This window comes from Oryx dammah, unplaced genomic scaffold (assembly GCF_014754425.2).
Source record: "Oryx dammah isolate SB20612 unplaced genomic scaffold, SCBI_Odam_1.1 HiC_scaffold_1, whole genome shotgun sequence".
Taxonomy (NCBI): domain Eukaryota; kingdom Metazoa; phylum Chordata; class Mammalia; order Artiodactyla; family Bovidae; genus Oryx; species Oryx dammah.
The window spans coordinates 38,115,855-38,136,333 of NW_024070185.1; the positions used below are offsets into that span (position 1 = coordinate 38,115,855).

The 20,479-nt window shown below is 42.6% G+C and overlaps 1 protein-coding gene across 1 annotated transcript; it reads right to left on the minus strand.

Moving 5' to 3' along the window:
- Nucleotides 1-7,121: 7,121 nt before the first annotated feature.
- LOC120864368 (melanoma antigen recognized by T-cells 1-like) lies at nt 7,122-19,368 on the minus strand. The gene is made up of 5 exons (XM_040241452.1): nt 19,288-19,368; nt 17,945-18,046; nt 15,624-15,720; nt 8,793-8,906; nt 7,122-7,457 (listed from the first exon to the last, which is right to left on the minus strand). Exons 2-5 carry the CDS (start codon nt 18,019-18,021, stop codon nt 7,389-7,391), a joined length of 357 nt encoding a protein of 118 aa, XP_040097386.1. The 5' UTR covers nt 18,022-18,046; nt 19,288-19,368; the 3' UTR covers nt 7,122-7,388.
- Nucleotides 19,369-20,479: the final 1,111 nt, after the last annotated feature.

Sequence of the window (20,479 nt, forward strand, 5' to 3'; positions counted from 1 at the left end):
CTACTGTATGTTTGCAAGTGCCTAAAATTAATAAATCATAACTCTGTAGTGAATGTTAACTTGATGTGGTTATATGTCAATTGTACTTCAATTTTTAAAAAGGAAAAGTGCAAGGAACATGGAACAGAACCTTTGGGTTTGAATAGAATAATACAGGTTAAGAGGATTAATGAAGAAGGATTAAAAATTAACTTGTGTTGGGTGAAAGAGGGCTGAAAAATATGCTGAAAGTAATTAGGAAGCTAAGGAAGCTTTGAAAGCAAAAGTAATGTGAGTGAAGATAATTAAATTACCATTCATGATTCCTGTGAGATTTAGGTGAGATAATGCCTGCCACATAGTAAATGTTAATAAATTTGGAAAACTCAGCAGTGGCCACAGGACTGGAAAAGTTCAGTTTTCATTCCAATCCCCAAGAAAGGCAATGTCAAAGAATGTTCAAACTACCACACAATTGCACTCATCTTCACATGCCAGCAAAGTAATGCTAGAAATTCTCCAAGCCATGTTCCAATAGTACGTGAACATGAACTTCCTTCCAGATGTTCAAGCTGTTTGAGAAAAGGCAGAGGAACCAGATAGCAAATTGCCAACATCATTGGGTCATCGAAAAAGCAAGAGTTCCAGAAAAACATCTACTTCTGCTTTATTGACTATGCCAAAGACTTTGTGGATCAAAAACAATCTGTGGAAAATTCTTAAAATTGGGGAATTCAAGATGGAAATTGGGAATTCCAGACTACCTTACCTGGAATTACCAGGTATTCCCAGGGGAATACCAGACTACCTTACCTGCCTGCTGAGAAATCTATACGGGTCAAGAAGCGACAGATAGAATTAGACATGGAACAACAGACTGGTTCCAAATTGGGAAAGGAGTACATCAAGGCTGTATATTGTCACCCTGCTTATTTAACTTACATGCAGAGTACATCACTGTGAAATGCCGGACTGGATGAAGCACAAGCTGGAATCAAGATTGCAGGGAGAAATATCAATAACCTCAGATACACAGATAACACTACCCTTTTGGCAGAAAGCGAAGAACTAAAGAGCCTCTTGATGAAAGTGAAAGAGGAGAATGAAAAACTTGGCTTAAAACTCAACATTCAAAAAAACTAAGATCATGGCATCTGGTTCCATCACTTCATGGCAAATAGATGGGGAAACAATGACAGGCTTTATTTTCTTGGGCTCCAAAATCACTGCAGATGGTGACTGCAGCCATGAAATTAAGACACTTGCTCCTTGGAAGAAAAGCTGTGACCAACCTAGTCAGCATATTAAAAGGCAGAGACGTTACTTTGCCGACAAAGATCCATATGGTCAAAGCTATGGTTTTTCTAGTAGTCGTGTGGATGTGAGAGTTAGAAAGCTGAGTGCTGAAGAATTCATGCTTTTGAAGTGTGGTGTTGGAGAAGACTCTTGAGAGTCCTTTGGACTGCAAGAAGATCAAACCAGTCAGTCCTAAAGGAAATCAGTCCTAAATATTCATTGAAAGGACTGATGCTGAAGCTGAAACTCCAAACTTTGGCCACCTGATGAGAACTGACTCATTGGAAACGACGCTGCTGCTTGGAAAGATTGAAGGCAGGAGGAGAAGGGGATGGCAGAGGAGGAGATGGGTGGTATCATGGACTCTACGGACATAAATTTGAGCAAGCTCAAGGAGTTGGTGATGGACAGCGAAGCCTGGCATGCTGCAGTCCATGGGGTCGCAAAGAGTCAGACACGGCTGAGCAACAGCTGAGAGAGAGGAAGACCGATTGACTACTAGGTGAGTTAAGCAGGTGATGTGAGGACCTGATACCTCCCAGTAATGGTAGCAAAAGAGTGAACGTGAACGTGAAGTCGCTCAGTCGTGTCCGACTTTGCGACCCCGTGGACTGTAGCCCACCAGGCTCCTCCATCCATGGGATTCTCCAGGCAAGAATACTGGAGTGGGTTGCCATTTCCTTCTCCAGGGGATCTTCCTGACCCAGGGATTGAACCCAGGTCTCCCGCATTGCGGGCAGACGCTTTAACCTGTTCAGGGTGAGAGCTTAACTTTCCGTCTTCCTTGGGGGCCTGATGATTCAGAATCTCCTGATACTCTTCTACCTCTGTCCAGGGATACATGTGGAACAATGTGGGCAACTTAGGAAAAGCTGGATTTAAACTGCTCTAGCCAATTTTGTCTGTTTTGATTATTTTATCTTCTTAGCTCAGTAACTGCCAGACAACTTTCTTTTTTTTTTTAACTTTTTATTTTGTATTGAGTTATAACCGATTAACAATGTGGTAATAGTTTCAGGTGAACAGCAAAGCCATACAAAGTCATATGTATCCATTCTCCCCCAAGCCCCCTCCCATCCAGGCCCCACATAACATTGAACAGAGTTCCATTATATGTGGAATCTAAAATGATACAAATGAACTTACAAAATACGAAGAGACTCACAGACTTAGAGAACGAACTTATGGTTGCTGGTGGGAGGGTTGGAGAGGGAAGGATAGTTAGGGAGTTTGGGATGGACTTGTACCTTTAGCTGCTAAACAAGTTTTTTGAGCTTTTTTCCTCATGGGAGACAATCCAGCTTTGATAAAAGGAAGTACTTCTTTCCAGCTCTTTCTCAAGGCCATACTTTCTAGGGATTATCCTTCTGATGTATATGACTGATATTTTTGTGGACTTTGGGACATTTCTCAATTTATATGCAGTAAATTCTCTCCTTGATTTCTGCAAATTTGTGTCACACATTCTTAATTCTTAACATAGTTCAGACACTATTTGAAGTTTTAGCTGAAGTTTTTGGACCTCACTTTCAAACTGTTTTCAGACTGCAAAGACTTTGTCTACTTTGGAGAGCATTCATTTGAACTGTAAGTGATTTGTTTATTTAATTTTCTTCACTTTTAAAATAGTCATCGGTTTTTCTCCTTCAAACCTTTTTAAGGAAACATTTGTCAGAGTCAGTGGATTCCTTCAAACTGACTTCTGATTGACAGTCCAGAGAGTTCTCAAGTTTCTGCCTTTCTCTTTATCTAATTTCAAGTTGCCATCAACCATGTAATCTCTAGAGAAATCAGGCAAACTTATTGTCTTTAGTGCAGTTTCAGAGATTTTAATGGGCCCTCTTTACCATGGAAAGCCTCTTTCCTTTGTGTTTTCAAGTTGCCAAGCATTTTTTCCTGTTCTTTTATTTTCCGCTCTTCCTCCACCTCACGCATAGCTTCTTGGGATAGCAGTTTTAGGCTTTCTTTAAAATATGTATTTTCAAACCATCCATGATTTCCCTTTGAAGTTGTTCTGTGTCCTTCTGAAATGCTTTTAACATGCTCTGGGACAGTCACTTGAGATTAAGGGATTTTGAAGGAACTTTTAAGTGACCTGGGTCTCCTGCATTGCAGGCAGATTCTTTACCGTCTGAGCTACCAAGGAAGCCCCTAAGTGACCGTCCTTAAAATCAAGCCATGGAATGAGAGTTTAGGGGGCTTACTTTTGTTCTTTTGGGAGAAGATCTACAATGTTCTCAAATGACGAGTGGAGCTGTCCAGATATATTTATAAGTACTACCAAACTCAGTGTTTGTAATTTCAGAGAACTGGTCTCTACTGGAGGTGACTTGAGCACTTCATTGGTTTGTGTAATCAGTCTGGTCTTCTCACTGACTAACTTGAGCAAAAAGTCTTTTGGCTAGCTTTTTTTTCATCTTTGTAGTATCATAATCTTCTCAGGAAACCCATGGAGACTTGCACTTTATCTCAAAAATGAGAAAACAGCTTCTGAGGGCTGGTGCAGGGTGAGTGGATGAGGGAAGACCAGAACTGTCTAACTTTGCTCTGCTCACTGCACAAATAGTGATATTATCTGTCCAGTGCATTTGGATAAGTGGAAAACACTGATTGCAGCCAGAGGAGATCACCCATGAGCTTTGACTACTCTAATCTTAACCCAATTCTGCAGGAAGCCTCTGAGATCAAAGCAGCTCCATGCCATTATGTATTCTCTACCCATGAGCTGAACAGGCATAATTGTAGGGCACACTGCAGTAGAGGATCATGCCCACAGCCCAGGGTAAGGCTCCTTCTCTTGAATTATAATTGTGTTCAACAGGGTGGAAGCCTAATCCTGGTTGCAAAGATCACAGAGACCTCTCTCTCCTGGAGGCTTCTGGTTTGTGTTTGGTCAGTTCATGTGGGCAGGGGCAGAGCCCTGAAGGTCCTCAAAAAGGTATTAAGTAACAGCCTTGGGTTTCAGTATCAAATTTGGCAGTGTGTTAACAGTTCATGGATTTTCTTTGGGGCCAATTTACCCCCATTTAATCAAAGCATTCCTAGATGGGGGAAGCTTTCCTCCAGTAGTGACTCAGTAACCCAGGCTCCTCCCATGTGACTCTGCTATCTTCAACTCATGGCTCCCAGAGTTGTCAGCTGATCTCCAATCCAGAGATTCATCTTCAAAAGTGTAACTGCCTCTGTGAAGCAAGCAGTTTCTTCTTTTGACTGGCACTTTCTATTCCTTTAAATGGAATCTCACTCTTCTAGCCTCTCTCTGGCAAACTCAGTGAAGCCTTGTCCATCGCCTGGAACACTACCTTGAAGAATGCTGTGAACAGAGCCTTTGTCCATGAGGAAAAGAGAGAACTCAATGAATGATGGTCTGGGGATCTTGAAGGCATCCAGGGCTCAAGCCATAGGTTCTTTTTTATTACTATTATTCTTTGCCAAGTTATGGTGCAGGGTGTAGGTAATAGTAGTGGCCAGTGAGTGGCGATGAAGTCTCTGCAGAAGATAGAACATTTGTGGGAAGGTGAGGGCAGGGGTGACTTTGGCCCAGAGTAGGGAGTGAGCAGCCAAAGAAGTTTGAGGAGGTCATGTGCACAGTGGGTAGGGGGATGGGGTTGGGGATCACTGAACTAAGGTTGTCAGAGCCCAGTTGTGATAAAAAGGACATTTGAACAGTAGGTTCCATAGGAGTTCTATGTCAGGGGGAGGCAGACAGTTAGAAGCTTGGGCACAGGGTTTGGACACCTGAGCAGGGATAAGGAGGGTTCCAGTTAGGGAGCTGGTTGGTGGTAGTCCACAGCAAGATGTCAGGATCTGAGCAGACTGGACGGCATCTCTTGAGGGGGCATGGAATGGCATGGCAGATTGATGGTAAAATGCTTACATACTAAGGTGATTAATGCAATAAGTTGGTAATTTGAGATTAACAGAAGTCATTTTCCAACTAGCAGGGGAAATGGCTTTGAAAATATGAAAAGAGTTTAGAATGAAAAAGGTTACAACTAAAACTTTGTAATTGGTTTAGAATTGGAGTTATCAGTGTGAACCCACGATTTTATATATATATATATATATATAATATACGTAGTGTAAATGTGCCCACTTTTTTAATTGATTTTTTTGTTGTTATAAGAGTTCTTTATATAAACCACATACAAGTCCCTTATCAGTTATATCATTTGCAGATATTTTCTCCCAGTGCTGTGTCTTCTCTTTTTTGATTGTTTCCATCATTTGAAGCACGATGCTTTTCATTTTGATGAATTCCATTTACCAACATCACTTGTGGTTTTCTGTCATATCTAAGAGACCATTACCAAATCTAACTTTGCAAAAATTTATTCTTTTTCTCCTAAGAAAAACAAGAAGTCTTAACTAAAAAGTAGTCTTAACTCTTATACTTAGCTCTATGAATTTTTTTTTAGCTAATTTTTATAATGATGTGAGATAGGGCTCCAACTTTATTCTTTTGTCAAAACAATTTTTTGACATTCCTACTGGGACTTTTTAATAGCAGGAAGATTGTTTACAGCAGGGGTGGAAGTCTGAGACTTACAGTAAGTCTCAGACCCCTACCCCTACCATCAGTGACACACAATGATAAATAAGAAGTTGTGGTTGGGCACAGGGATACAGGTTCTTCTGTAGAAGTGGAGGACTGACGCTCAGACAGATGAGGATAGGAGCTAGCCAAATCCTAATTAAGTTTTCTTTCTCAGAATATATTTGTTTGAAAAGGGGAGAGAGGGTTTATTTTAAGTGGTAAGACTGGACAGAATCCGGAAAGATGGGATGTCTTTTAGTACTTTGTGGAATGATGTTTTTTTTTCAATGTGTGTACTAAATATCTTGACTCAGTGTCCCCCCCGCCCCATGCAAGCTTGTCTTCAGTAGAAATGATGCAGTTTTGCCACACTGGCATTTCCACTGACACAAGATGATGGTAGGTGGTTTACTGACTCAGCATTAGACACATAGTCACAGAGTGAGAAAGTCGTCTCTTTCTCTTACAAGCCTTCTAATTATGTCAGTTCTTGCTAATCTTCCTCTTTAATAATGAGGGCCGGTCTCAAGTTGATGGCCTGCTGTGATCGTCATTATCTTTCTAGGTTCCAATGAAAGTAATTTGCTTTCATTATCTTCTATCTTTATTCCCTACTTACAAAAAGTGATACTGATTTTCCATTTAGAGTGGTGATATAAGTTAAGCCAAAAAACTTTAAATGAGCTTGATCAGAAGAAAAACATTAGACAGATAATAATATGTAGATGTCACATAAATTTCAACGTTGCTATACAAATAAAGACACCATTCCAGAATTTCTGATCCTTTATGATTTCTTCTGTATGTTCTTTTGAGAGGAATTTGGGAACCCAAATGAGCTAAATTGCCTTTGGGACATTGAAGGCAAGGTTATCAGCCAAACTAGAGTAGCTTTTACTTGTTTAAGTCCTTACACCACCTTTTGATTTAACAGGAAATCCTTGTCATTAATTATGATAGCATTGAGCATTGAAGTGAAATGTAATTAGAACTGCATGAACTGTATTACTAAAAATACAGGATCTCTGCAGTGTGTTATTATTGCACCATAGAATTGTAGAACACAAAGAGACATGACTGATTCCTGATCAGATGAATCTGATTGTAATTTGTTAGGTCATTCAGCTCTTGATCTTAAACCTGTAAATGTATCATTTTGAGTACTCCATAACACAGACTAACCTGCAACTGTTCTGTTAGAGTTCATGTTGGTCAAGAGGCTGCTGCTTCAAAAATCAGAATAGTAGTTTTTAGCCACATTTTTAACTTAAATCCAGTGGTCCCAGAACACACACTTGAATGCTCTCCCTCAGAAAATAACATTGTAGATTTATTATTACTGGCACAGATAGTATCAATCCATTACAATGTTTATTGACAAAGCTTTCCCCATTTTAATATTTCTCATCATTTCCTCAATCAATTGCCCTACAAAGAATTTGACACTCAGCTTATTAGTAGAGATCATATACACTGTTTCTACAGCATTCTGAAGCAGAACATTGCATGTCCACATCAAATTCAAGCAAAAGCATGCGGGAAATCATTTCAGCACCTCTCGAGGCCTCGCTGGCTCTCATGGACAGTAAGGTGGTGGTGACTGGTCTGCGGGTAGCTTCTCATAAGCAGGTGGAGCATTGGGAACCTGTGAGGATGAGAAAGGAGAGCAGGGGCTCGACAACAGCACACATCGTTCTGGAAGAGGGATTAAGTCAAAATAGTTGCAGCATGCTTACACTTTTGCTCTGGGTTGAAACTTGTCCGTTTACCTGTCCATATCTAATTTCCACCCAATGAGGTAATTAATGTTGAATTACACAAGTGTGTATGTTGAAGCATTTGGGCGGTGTGGGGTGGGGGGATAACAGCAGAGAAAAAAGGCTAAGTGGCTTCCCCCAAATTTCCTTGGATTATCTTTATCAGTAGAAGCCCCAAGTCCTAATTTACAAATTTTTCAGACCTGTTACAGACACTGATCACACAGCATCTTTACCACAAGCGTAAATCCTGACAGCTGTGTCTAAAGGCAGTTGCTTCTATCAACAGAGCACAAATCTGTCAGGCCCTCATTTAATGCTCACAACAACCTTAGGAATATTTCTGTTGTTTTTATGTTACAGGTCAGGAAACTGGGGCACAAGGAGGTTAAATCACTTGATGAATGTCTTACAACTGGCCAGTCATGGAGCTAAGAGTCAAATATAGTAATTTGGCTCTGGAGCCAGTGCTCTCAAAAGCTATAATTACTGCATCTATACCGGGACTGTCCAGTAGAAATAGAGTGTACCACATATGTGGTTTTAAAATTCCTAGTAGCTGCATTTTTAAAAATTAAGAGAAACAAAATTAATTTCACTAATATATTTTATTTAACCCCACTTTCATGTTGAAGTGAGATATTATCACTTCAATCTATAGTCAGTATAAAACTCATTAGTGGACTTTTATGTTATTTTCCTCATACTGAGTTGTTGAAATCTAGTATGTATTCCAGGATGTCTTAATTCAAAGTACTGCATTTCAGGTTTCAATAACCGCATGTGACTAGTGGCTACAGTGCAACTATTGGACAGTGCAACTCTATACAATTAATAATAGGCACTTTTTTCCTCTGTTAGTTATGTCTATGTTCAGGACAAAAGCAATTATACTAAAAAACATGAGACAAGAGGACATTGTATCCAGAACCAAGTTCTTCCTTTGGGCCTTACACGTAGATGTTTCTTTATTGACCCAGGAAACTCTGGATATGAGAGGACACAATTTAAGAAAACCTCTGTGAATTCCTTTGTTTTTAATCTTACTATTTACTTTTTATTATGGTAAAATATACCATATAAAATTTAACATTTAAACCATTTTTTAGTCAGTAGCATTAAATATATTCACATTGCCCTTGCTTTTTAAATGGCAATATTTTATTCATTAGAGTTAAAAGTAGGCATATACAGAAACACCAGGATGCAGGATCTCAACCTACCACAGGTTCACAATTGTTCTCTTGAAAAGGCAATTTGCTGTCCTGTTGACCAAGCCACTCATGTGAACATCCTCCTGTTAGGGTACTTTGAGTACCAGCATGAATGTTTTTGTCCTGAAATGTGAATTCATGAAGGTCAATGGGTGAGAAAAAATAATTGAGTGCATTAAAGAAAAGGAGAAAGAAGCTGACATTTTAAGAATGAGTTTTAATCTTGGCCCTGCCACTTATCCTCAGTGTATCCTCAGGTAGTCACTTAATCTCTCTGAATTCCAGTGTTTTCATCAGTAATATTAAGATAATGTTACCTACCTCTCAGAACTAGGCTTCCCCCGTGGCTCAATGGTAAAGAACCCCACCTGCCAGTGCAGGAGATGTGGAGTTGGGAAGATCCCGTGGAGGAGGAAATGACAACCCACTCCAGTATTCTTCCCTGGAAAACTCCCATGGACAGAGGAGCCTGGCAGGCTACAGTCTATGGGAATCACAAAGAGTCGGACATGACTGAGCACAAGAAAACACCTAATACTGTGCCTAACATCTATTAGTTGGTCAATGAATATTTTTGAAAGGAAGAAGAAGAGTGAAATATAAAACTGGATCTCAGAGAATGATTACAAGAGGAGTAGATCAGAGCTAGGGAGGCAGGAGGTGGTTTCACAGTGAGGAGAAACATAGGAACAGCTTGATAGCAGGGACACTATTTCTGCCTTCCCCATAATGACACAGAGAAGGCAATGGCATCCCACTCCAGTACTCTTGCCTGGAGAATCCCATGGACGGAGGAGCCTGGTGGGCTGCCGTCCATTGAGTCGCACAGAGTCGGACACGACTGAAGCGACTTAGCAGCAGCAGCAGCATAATGACAGCAATATATCTGAAACACTGAATGCTTGTGTTGTGATAGAAATACTGTGGTTGTAATGCTGAGCTTCCAAGTCGCATCACAACAATGACAAGTCAGCCTCAGGCTGCTGTGCACTTTGAATTATTGGGGGAAGGGGTGGGTAAAAGCTTATAGTTTGGTTATTTGCATAGGTTGAAGGGGTGATGCTCTCCATCCCTAGAATAGAATGACAACAGTTTGTGCAAGACAGAGACACGTACCAAAACAGGGACTGCAGAGGCACAGTTTCTTTTGAAGTGGAGTATTTCATTACTGGTGGTGTTTTAAATTGCTGGCACATTGTGATCATAAAAAGCAGAGTTTTATATGTTCTTACCATTAAATTCTCCACAATAGTCGTTCTCAAACTTTAGAATGCAGCAGTGTCTCCTGGGGGGCTTGTTAAACACAGATTGCTGGGCTCACACCCAGAATTTCTGACAGTAGGTATAGGGTGAAGCCCATAAATTTGCATTTCTGGCAAGTTCCCAAGTGATACTGATACTGCTGGTCCAGGGCTCTCCAGACAACGCACTTCCTTATTGCCTGTGCCTGGCATGACCCCGCTACGATCTGACCCTTAGAGGAAGGAGGAGGTCAGGGGGGGCCACAGAAAAGGAGGGAGTATGTGTCCCTTCTAAAGGGACAAACCACTGCATAGCTGCCAAGTTTTGCCGGATCTTTCGATTTTTTTAAAAAAATAAACTAGAAATTAAGATTTTTACATAAAATGTTACTTTTAAATGTTTGCACCTAATTCCGTTTTTTTTAAGTTACAGACCCAAACATTATCTGTGAACCAAATTCACCAGTAGGGCATGAGCAGCTCTCTGGGGTCCCAGCTGGAATTGGAACAGCAAGGCTGTGCCAGGGTTCAGTGCCTCCTCCTCAGGCTGGCCTGTAGACTGCGGTTGATTACTGGTGTTACTGGGTTGAAAGAATGGCATCCGGACGGGTCTCCCAGGGAGGAGAAGTGTTTGGATCATCAACTGGATGAGACCAGACATGGTTGGGGCTGGTACCTATAGAGTCTGCCGGCTGTAAAGAAGTTTTCCTAAACTCTACTCTGAAATCATTATTGACACTACCTTTTGGAAGTATATAAGCACAAGGATCCCAATCTTGACAAGAGGATCCAAGGAAGTTCTGCTCCCCTCCACAGCTCCCAGTGATATACCTCCAGGAAGGTGCTTAATGGGCTTCCTGAGTAGCTCAGCAAAAGAATCTGCCTGCTATGCAGGAGACCCTGGATCAATCCCTGGGTTGAAAAGTTCCCATGGGAAAGGGATAGGCTAACCACTCCAGTATTCTTGGGCTTCCCTGGTGGCTAAGAGAGTAAAGAATCTGCTTGCAATGCAGGAGACCTAGGTTCCATTCCTGGGTTGGGAAGATCCCCTGGAGGAGGGCATGGCAACCCACTCCAGTATTCTTGCCTGGAGAATCCCCATGGACAGAGGAGCCTGGCAGGCTACAGTCTTTGAGGTTGCAAAGACTCAGACTTGATTGAGCAACTAAGCACAGCATGGCACAGCACAAGGTGTGTTAATGTTAATGCATTCTCTCCCCTTACCTTGATTATTGATTTTATTCCTTATTTTTTTAAATTCTCACCTACCATAGGTTAAGAGCTTGATTCACTTCCCCAGTTCACTGCCAATTCTGTGTATTAACATCAAACTTCAGTGTGTGTGTGTTCAAACAGGGTCCTAGGTCCCACCACCAGAGATGGTCCCAGACTCTACGTTTTAGCAAGAACCCTAGGTTATTTGAGTGCAGGGGCCCCTGACTTACATTGAGAAACATGACACTGAAAGATGTGAGTGTAAACTGAGCTGTCAGGAGACCTTTTTAATTTTTCCCCAAGAATCAGAAGTGCTATGTCCTCAACTTAGAAGTGAAAGAATAAAATTCATAAATATGAAAGCCAACTTCCAATGCCTTATAAATCATTTTTTTGCAGAAACGCATTTCTGCAAAAAGCAGTCTGTCCTTTCAAAAGATGTTTTTCAGATCTAAGAGGAATTGTTGGGCAAGGAAGAAATTTTAGGAGACCTTACATCCAACCAACCTTTCTACCATTCTGTGGCCAATGAAAGTGGAAAAATAAACATATTTCAAAGCTTAGTAAAAGTTGGTTAAAAGTGGTACCTGAAGCTCGCATTAATCGTCATTTATGTTTTTGTTTTATAATGAAAACAGAATCACCAAAGAGAGACAGGGAGGTAACTGTGTAATTAAATACAGTACTTAGTGCACTACCTTACATAATTTTACCTACTTTTCTTAGACTGCTGGTCCCCAGCCTGGCTTTTCAGTAGATACGAAAGTCTCAAAACAAGATTTTAATATTAATTTTAAAAATAAATGACTCCAGTTTTAAACATTAGATGGAACCAGGGAATTTAAACACAGTTTTTAAATCTCATAAAAATTCCAGAAACTCTGCAAGTCACTGGTCGAGAGCTGGAGGAGTGGAGGATGGCAGGTTGAACAGCCAGGCAAATGTTCAGTGTTGGAGGCCATGGCTCAGACTGTCATTCTTGCACTGAACACATTTAAGATAAGAGAGTGTTGAAGCAGAATGAGGGGAGAAAGGTTGCTTTTTTGTCTGGGTAGCATCAAGCTAGCAATTATGGACAGTCTTCCTTGCAGTCCAAGGGACTCTCAAGAGTCTTCTCCAATACCACAGTTCAAACCATCATCTCCAATACCACAGTTCAAACCATCAATTCTTCGGCACTCAGCTTTCTTCACAGTCCAACTCTCACATCCATACATGACTACTGGAAAAACTATAGCCTTGACTAGACAGACCTTTGTTTGCAAAGTAATGTCTCTGCTTTTCAATATGCTATCTAGGTTGGTCATAACTTTCCTTCCAAAGAGTGAGTGTCTTTTAATTTCACGGCTGCAATGACCATCTGCAGTGATTTTGGAACCCCCCAAAATAAAGTAAGCCACTGTTTCCCCATCTATTTGCCATGAAGTGATGGGACCAGATGCCATGATCTTAGTTTTCTGAATGTTGAGCTTTAAGCCAACTCTTTCACTCTGCAGTCCATCCTAAAGGACATCAGTCCTGGGTGTTCATTGGAAGGACTGAGGCTGAGGCTGAAACTCCAATACTTTGGCCACCTCATGCAAAGAGTTGACTCACTGGAAAAGACCTGATGCTGGGAGGGATTGGGGGCAGGAGGAGAAGGGGACGACAGAGGATGACATGGCTGGATGGCATCACCGACTCGATGGACAGAAGTTTGAGTGAACTCCAGGAATTGGTGATGGACAGGGAGGCCTGGCGTGCTGCGATTCATGGGGTTGCAAAGAGTCGGACACGACTGAGCAACTGAACTGAAGGGATGGATACCAACATATTGAGTTTGTAGAGCTTTTATTCCTTGAACGACTAATCATTGTTTTTCTTTTTAATATGTAAACATAGAATTAATTTTTTTACTTATAGAAGAAAGCATATATTACATAAAAAGGGACATGCATCATGTTATGTCATCTGTGTCTAGGTGTGTAATAGAGCAAATGAGGCTCAGAGAAATGAAAATCTAAGGCCACCAGTAAGTCAACAGCAGAGTGAGACCAAATCCTTATGCCATACAATTGCTGCGTGCCACGCATCATGCTAGGCTCTGGAAGTAAAAAGGGAATAAAAAATACTCTCCGCATCAGCTCCAAATGGGATAAAGAGAAGGGGTGGAAGAAGCAAAAAGTAACAAATTACAAGGCAATGTCATAACCCTGTTCTAGAGGTACACATGAAGTGTATAGCAGAGAGCAAAGAGTTATATTCCCTACCCTCTCAACCCAAGGCTTTGCTATGGTTGGAGTCTTATTCAGACTCAAGAACTTCTCCTTCCCATAAATGCCACCACACTGGAGGGCTGCTGCTTGGTGATTGTGTCTCCCCACGTTCACCCTTTCATGATTTATATCTGGGACACCATGGTAAGATGGGCATTAGGAAAAGGGTCACATGGGACTTCCTAAGCTTTCAAGCAAGGAGAAGAATTTGAAGCTACCATTTTCACCTTCCCCTTCACCCTGTTATTTAACTTCTATGCAGAGTACATCATGAGAAACACTGGACTGGAAGAAACACAAGCTGAAATCAAGATTGCGGGGAGAAATATCAATAGCCTCAGATATGCAGATGACACCACCCTTATGGCAGAAAGTGAAGAGGAACTAAAAAGCCTCTTGATGAAAGTGAAAGTGGAGAGTAAAAAAGTTGGCTTAAAGCTCAACATTCAGAAAACTAAAATCATGGCATCCGGTCCCATCACTTCATGGAAAATAGATGAGGAAACAGTCATACTTTATTTTTTTGGGCTCCAAAATCACTGCAGATGGTGACTGCAGCCACGAAATTAAAAGACGCTTACTCCTTGGAAGAAAAGTTATGACCAACCTAGACAGCATATTCAAAAGCAGAGACATTACTTTGCCGACTAAGGTCCGTCTAGTCAAGGCTATGGTTTTTCCTGTGGTCATGTATGGATGTGAGAGTTGGACTGTGAAGAAGGCTGAGCACCGAAGAATTGATGCTTTTGAACTGTGGTGTTGGAGAAGACTCTTGAGGGTCTCTTGGACTGCAAGGAGATCCAACCAGTCCATTCTGAAGGAGATCAGCCCTGGGATTTCTTTGGAAGGAATGATGCTAAAGCTGAAGCTCCAGTACTTTGGCCACCTCACGCGAAGAGTTGACTCACTGGAAAAGACTCTGATGCTGGGAGGGATTGGGGGCAGGGGGAGAAGGGGATGACAGAGGATGAGATGGCTGGATGGCATCACTGACTCAATGGACATGAATCTGAGTGAACTCTGGGAGTTGGTGATGGACAGGGAGGCCTGGCATGCTGCGATTCATGGGGTCACAAAGAGTCGGACACGACTGAGCGACTGAACTGAACTGAACTGAACTTCTCCTCAGACTGCCAGGCTCTAGCCCTCCACCCGGACCAGCCCTCCTCTCCATCACAAAACCACTTTCTCTGAATGAAGTGTTGCTAAATGAGGAAGGGGACTTTTCAACATCTTTTGTAAAGATAAAATTTTTTCCCCATATATATCAACCCCAGAAGCTTTCAGATCTGTAATAAAGAGAGAGGAGAAAGAAAAATTGCAACTCTCCTTCTATCCTGTTGCTCACTGTGGAGAATGGCTTTGGATGCTTAAGTTCCAAACTGCTACCTGTCTTTTAAGCAAGGTTTCTGAAACCTGTGGTCTTCACAGGTTAGTGACTCTGTTGATTTTGCTTGTTTGTGAAGGATCCTGGTACCCCAAGACTGGACATTGTCATTTGTTAACTTCCTGCTCATATGGGTAAAGGAGCAAAAATTCTAATAAAACCACATCGAGCATCAAAGGAGGGAGGAGCCTGTTAAAAACCTGGCGGTGCTTTGTGCTGCTGAGGGGTGGACAGTTTCCTGCACTGATGGCTACATGGGTCCTGGCTATGCTGGATTACTTGCTAATAGAGTTAGAGAACTTAGAATTCCCAGGAACCCTGGAAAGAAAGGGGTGAAGAGGTAGGGTAAGAAGAATGGGCCACTAAGTGGAGTAACAGAGCCAGTGGGAATCCCCAGAAGGATTGGTAAGACCTGGAGTGTCTCATGTACTTCTGTTCAATTGTACAAGAGGACCACGAAGCCTTCCCCCTTGCCCCCAAAACCATCAGCTACATAGGCAGGCCCTCGAGTTTGCTGTGAGTGGAATCAGAAAGATGGGCCAAGTTCCTGGTTGGGATTCATGCCTGAGCAGAGGCAAAAGAAGAGTTATAAGATGTACAGCATAGAGAGAGATGCATCAGAACCATGAATCAGTGCTGGAGGTGATCATGAGACTGTCATTCCACTCCCCAGAACTTCAGAGAAAGAAGGAGAAGGGAGGTCCTGGAACTGGAGAGACTCAGCAGTGATAACTTTACTGACCTTTAAGCTTCGGTAACCACTTCGTCTTCTGCAGTACCAGCAGCTGAGAAGTAGTAGAATTCCCAGAATCACTGTCAGGATGCCAATCCCTGCAGCCCTGGCCCGAGAGACAGACAAGTCCACCTTGGTATGGAAACCTTGCTCCAGATTGTGAAGAAACGTGTCTCAATCTTCTCTCTTCACAGGGGCTTTGCGATCAGAGCAGCATCTCCCAGTCCCCAAGGAGTATTCCACCCCACCCCACACCAGGCACCCATGGGCCTCCAGCATGCGTATACAGAGACAGAACCATCTCTCGGAGCCTCCCAGGTGTGTGTCCACAGCAGCAGTGCTAACTGTCGTGGGCCCCAGCAGCCAGGCTGCAAGGGCAACAGGTGCAGTGGCAGCTGACCCTTCTGTGGACTGAGTCATCTTTCCATCAGGGCTAGTTTAAAACATTTTCCCCAGCTGTCAGTCCACAAAAAAAGAAACAGAAATTAACTTTGACTTAATGTCTGCTGTAAGCTGGGTACCATGATAACCATTCTGTATTCATTAGATTATTTAATTCTCACAACAACCCTGCCAAGCACTATGGTGAGCACCCTGCTATTGGCCCTGTCACAACAATCCTCAGGGGTAGGTATGACATTCATTTCACATCTGACATCCCTAAGACTTTAGGCTGGTAAAATGCCCAATGTTGCACAGCCAGAGAGTGGCAGAACCAGCATTCACAGCGACTGGCCTGAGTTACCCAGCCAGCGCCTTTTTGACCGCATCACCCCTTCCTGAAATGGAGCTATTACAGGGGCATTCAGTGGGTTCTCATGACTGAAGGCAGATGATTCCATTCCCAGCATGCCTGTGCTCTCATTCTCCCTCCTAGGTCTGTGGTCACCCCCTTGGGCATCTTGACACACACAGAGCTCTGTTTGAACTCCTCACACCACAGTCACATTGCACTCACACACAGGAAGTGAGAGCCAAAAATGCTGGGATGTGCCAGACACACCATAAGAACCCGTTGCCCGGCAGGGCTCCTCAGATGTCACCCAAATACCTCCTGCAAGGGAGTTGCCTGAGATTCATGTTAAAGTACAGATCCTGGGCCCCTCAAGACCTACTGAGTCAGCCTCTTGGGCAGCAGTGCCTAGGAAGCTGCATTTTCACGAGCTCCATAGGTGGCTTGTGCCACCTCAACTGAGAACTTCTCAACTGTGGTTTCACAGAGATAGAGTCTGCTGAGTCATCATGCAAATCCTGAAAAATATACTACCTAATACCATGTGCAGTTGTACCCCTGAAGAGTATATTTTTGCTGTTGGCACATTTTTTCAGAAGATCTCACCACCACATCCCATTTGACCATACAGGGATATTAGAGAATCCCACTAGGGTCTTCCGAAGAAATACTCCAGCCTGAATTCCTCTTCGGTGCCTTTGACAGATTCTCCATCTCTCTTGCCCCTGCTAGTTCACTCCAGTAAAGCAATTCAACAGTTCTCTCCCAAGACAGCAGGTTTGCAGGAAGTTCTGAGCAGATCACTTAAGAGATGGTCCAAATAAAACCCAGATTCCTCATTTGTCCTGATGGAATCTCCACTGAGAGAGGGGCCCCTCCTACCGCCACCACCCCTTGCCCACTCTCACCTTGCAGAGTATGTCCTGTGGCTTATGTCCCCATCACAGCACTCATACCTGATGAAATTACTCCCATGCCTAACTCTCCCAGTAGGTTGTAAGATTTTTTTCAAAGGAGAGAATAGCATCTTGAGTTGGTATACATTGCTTAGCACTTAGAAATGTTTAATCATGCAAATACTTATTTTTAAATAATTCATAATACAAAACACCTTTCTTTAGGGTAAAGCATTGATGCAAAGGTTATGACCACCCTCTTCACCTTGGACTCAGTCAGCAGGTGGAGGGACGCACCTGCCCTTCAACCTCACTGTCCTTTGGCAACTTGCCTCTGTTCTATCTGCAAACCACCTCTGGGAGCCCAAGTGGAGTAGACAGGCAAGGCTTGAGGACAGAGGCATCATGCTCTCAGACAGAGGATTTTCAGCCTGGGAACCCACAGTAAAGGCCTCATAGCCAAGAATGCAACAAAAATGGCAAGATCCAGGTTTTTGCCTTCCCTCCCTCTTTGCCTCTTTGGCCTCAGAGAAACCTGAGACCTTTTGTAGGACCTCAGGGTCTCCTTACCTCATTGCCAGGTTTATTTCTGGAGAAATAAACACTAGAGAGATTTACGGACCGACATGTGCTGGTGGAAGCCAGAGGCTGTGTCAGCAAACGGCAAACTGTAACCCCGCTGGGTCTGATTTTGAACTTACTCTTCAGCGGTGACATAAGAGTGGCTGTGCCCTTTCCTGGGGGAACCATAGAAGAAGTGAACCTCTTCTCTTGGCATCTTGTAGGGTCAGGCCACGGGACACCTAGCAGCAGGGACACACAGGTGTCATTTCATGCATCCAGAGTGTTCTTACCATCTCAAAAACACCCACAAAGACATTCTCACTAGGTGACCGACAATGACATCCAAACCCCGTTTTCTCTCTCTGCAAGGACTCGTACTTGCTTCTTTCACAGATATCAAGTGGGAATTGCTCAGGTTTTTAACCCCTTTCTACCAACTGAAATTTAAGTTCGAAGAAGAAACCACAAACAAAAGGAAAAAACTTTCAAACTGAGTTGTGATTTGAGAATTAATTTGACTCTATACCATAAACTTGTCGAGAAATAAACAAAAAGCATTTTAATTCATTGCTTACTCTCCCTGGCTCAAGACAGATTAATAAGAGGAGTTATTTCTCTCCAGAGGTATTATTTTATATCAATCCTTGGACAAATAAAAGGCTATGATGATATAATGGGTATGTGCCTCAGCACAGCATCCTTCAAGCCCATTTTCCAACAAAGGAAACTGTCCCCAAAATATGAAATTTTAAACTATGATACAAACAAATAAAAAGCTCATGAACTTTAGTGGTCATTATTAGAGTGTGCTTATTAAAAACCAACAATGATTTCTCTTCTCTCCTTGCTATTGTGTGTTTTTCATTCCTTTTATTTTTCTTGTGAACTGCATAGGTCTGATCCCCATAGAGTTATATTAATGAGCCCGTTTAAAACAGCTGAATAGAAGTGGGAAAAGGGAGTGGAGAGTTCACCCCATGAACCCTTTCCTTGGGGCATTTTATGTGTCATTTGTGCTTCCCAGTTGTAAAGAAGTCACACTTGACCTTACTGATCATCTCAGGTGAATAATGTGGGGATGAACTCTGTTCAAAATGACAGACACAAAACGAATTCTGCATTAAGTTGTTTTCTGTAAATCTATACCTCCAGTTTCGAGCCTTGGCAAACAGTGGCAGGACAGCAAATGTACTTCATCCTACCTGAGCCAAGAAAAGTGGTTCTTCAGGGGACTAGACACAGCTGTTCATGAGCCAGTTACAGCCTGAATAACTGCTTTTCCTGGTTCTCTGCTTTGCTTCTGGGCAGTCTAGAGGTAGGACCTAGGAGGAGACTTTGTGGATCCTTAAAAGTCGGAGAATTGTGAATATTGAGGAGAATTCTGCCGACATCCAGGTATCAGGGAGGCTGGAGGAGTCCACTGGAATCTGCCAAACCCTGTTCTGTTCTGAAAGAGTGGGTGAAAAGGCATTGCTCTTACCTGCCTTCCTGGGACCAGCTCCGTCTGCTGGCTGCCGTTTCTGTGAAGATTGCTTCTCTGGCTCTTAACCTTTTTCATTTTTTTTCCCCCTGGTCTCGAGTCCCATGTTAATCACGAGTTTAGATTTCTGATGGGGTCGTTTGTGATTGCTTAATTAGCGTGAAAGAAACCAACTTCATTCCTCTCCTCAAAATGTCACGGCTCACTGTGGCCTCTTTTTTCCTTAATCCCAGGTTTCATCTTAGGGGAGTCATTAGTTTTAATGCTGATCCCTCATCTGTAGGATTGCCAGATAAAATATAGGCTTTCCAGTTACATTTGAATTTCAGATAAGCAATGAATAGATTTTAGTATAACTGTGTCCCATGAAATATTTTTAGTGCAAAAAATTATTTGCTGTTTACTTGAAATTCAGTTGTTATGGGATACCCTCTACCCGCCCTCATCTTCACCTCAAAGTGTGGGTGAGCCTTTGGTCTCAGGCCTGAAGGTCATCTAGGAGCACGACCTCCTGATCAAGAAGAGGAATTAGAGGATCCCTGAAACTTCCTGAGCTAAGCTCCCAGATTTTTTGTTACACCCTCAGAGATGACTGTCCCTTGGGAAGAATGGGTTTCTTGCATTGGCAAGGAGCAGAGAAAATTTCCTCTTTGAAGGTGGATATGACCTATCTAGAATTTAATTGAAACCAGGGCTAATTCAACCTACATAGCCTGCTCTGAGAGTCAAATGTGTACAGCCCAGAAGCATTTCAGTGGGACAGAATTATCATTGCTCACCAGCTCTCTGTCAGAGAAGGCAATGGCACCCCACTCCAGTACTGTTGCCTGGAAAATCCCATGGATGGAGGAGCCTGGTGGGCTGCCGTCTATGGGTTTGCACAGAGTTGGACACGACTGAGCAACTTCACTTTCACTTTTCACTTTCATGCATTGGAGAAGGAAATGGCAAGCTACTCCAGTGTTCTTGCCTGGAGAATTTCAGGGACAGGGGAGCCTGGTGGGCTGCCATCTATGGGGTCGCACAGAATTGGAAACAACTGAAGCGACTTAGCAGCAGCAGCAGCAACACCAGCTCTCTATAACCATTGTAAACAAGCAAAAAGTAAACAAAACACCCACCAGAGTTAAGGAATGTGAGAGTTCTCATCAGCCAAGCACTTAGATTAAATGACCATTAAGGTTCCCCTTTA

Bases quoted from the DNA above. Each gene is read 5' to 3' on its own strand.
- LOC120864368 (XM_040241452.1), bottom strand. From the start codon at position 18,021: ATGCCAAGAGAAGAGGTTCACTTCTTCTATGGTTCCCCCAGGAAAGGG. The intron at 15,721-17,944 runs GTAAGTTCAAAA...CTCTCGGGCCAG, and splicing joins TCTTATGTCACCGCTGAAGA to GGCTGCAGGGATTGGCATCC. The intron at 8,907-15,623 runs GTCAGTAAAGTT...TTCACATTTCAG, and splicing joins GTGGTTACCGAAGCTTAAAG to GACAAAAACATTCATGCTGG.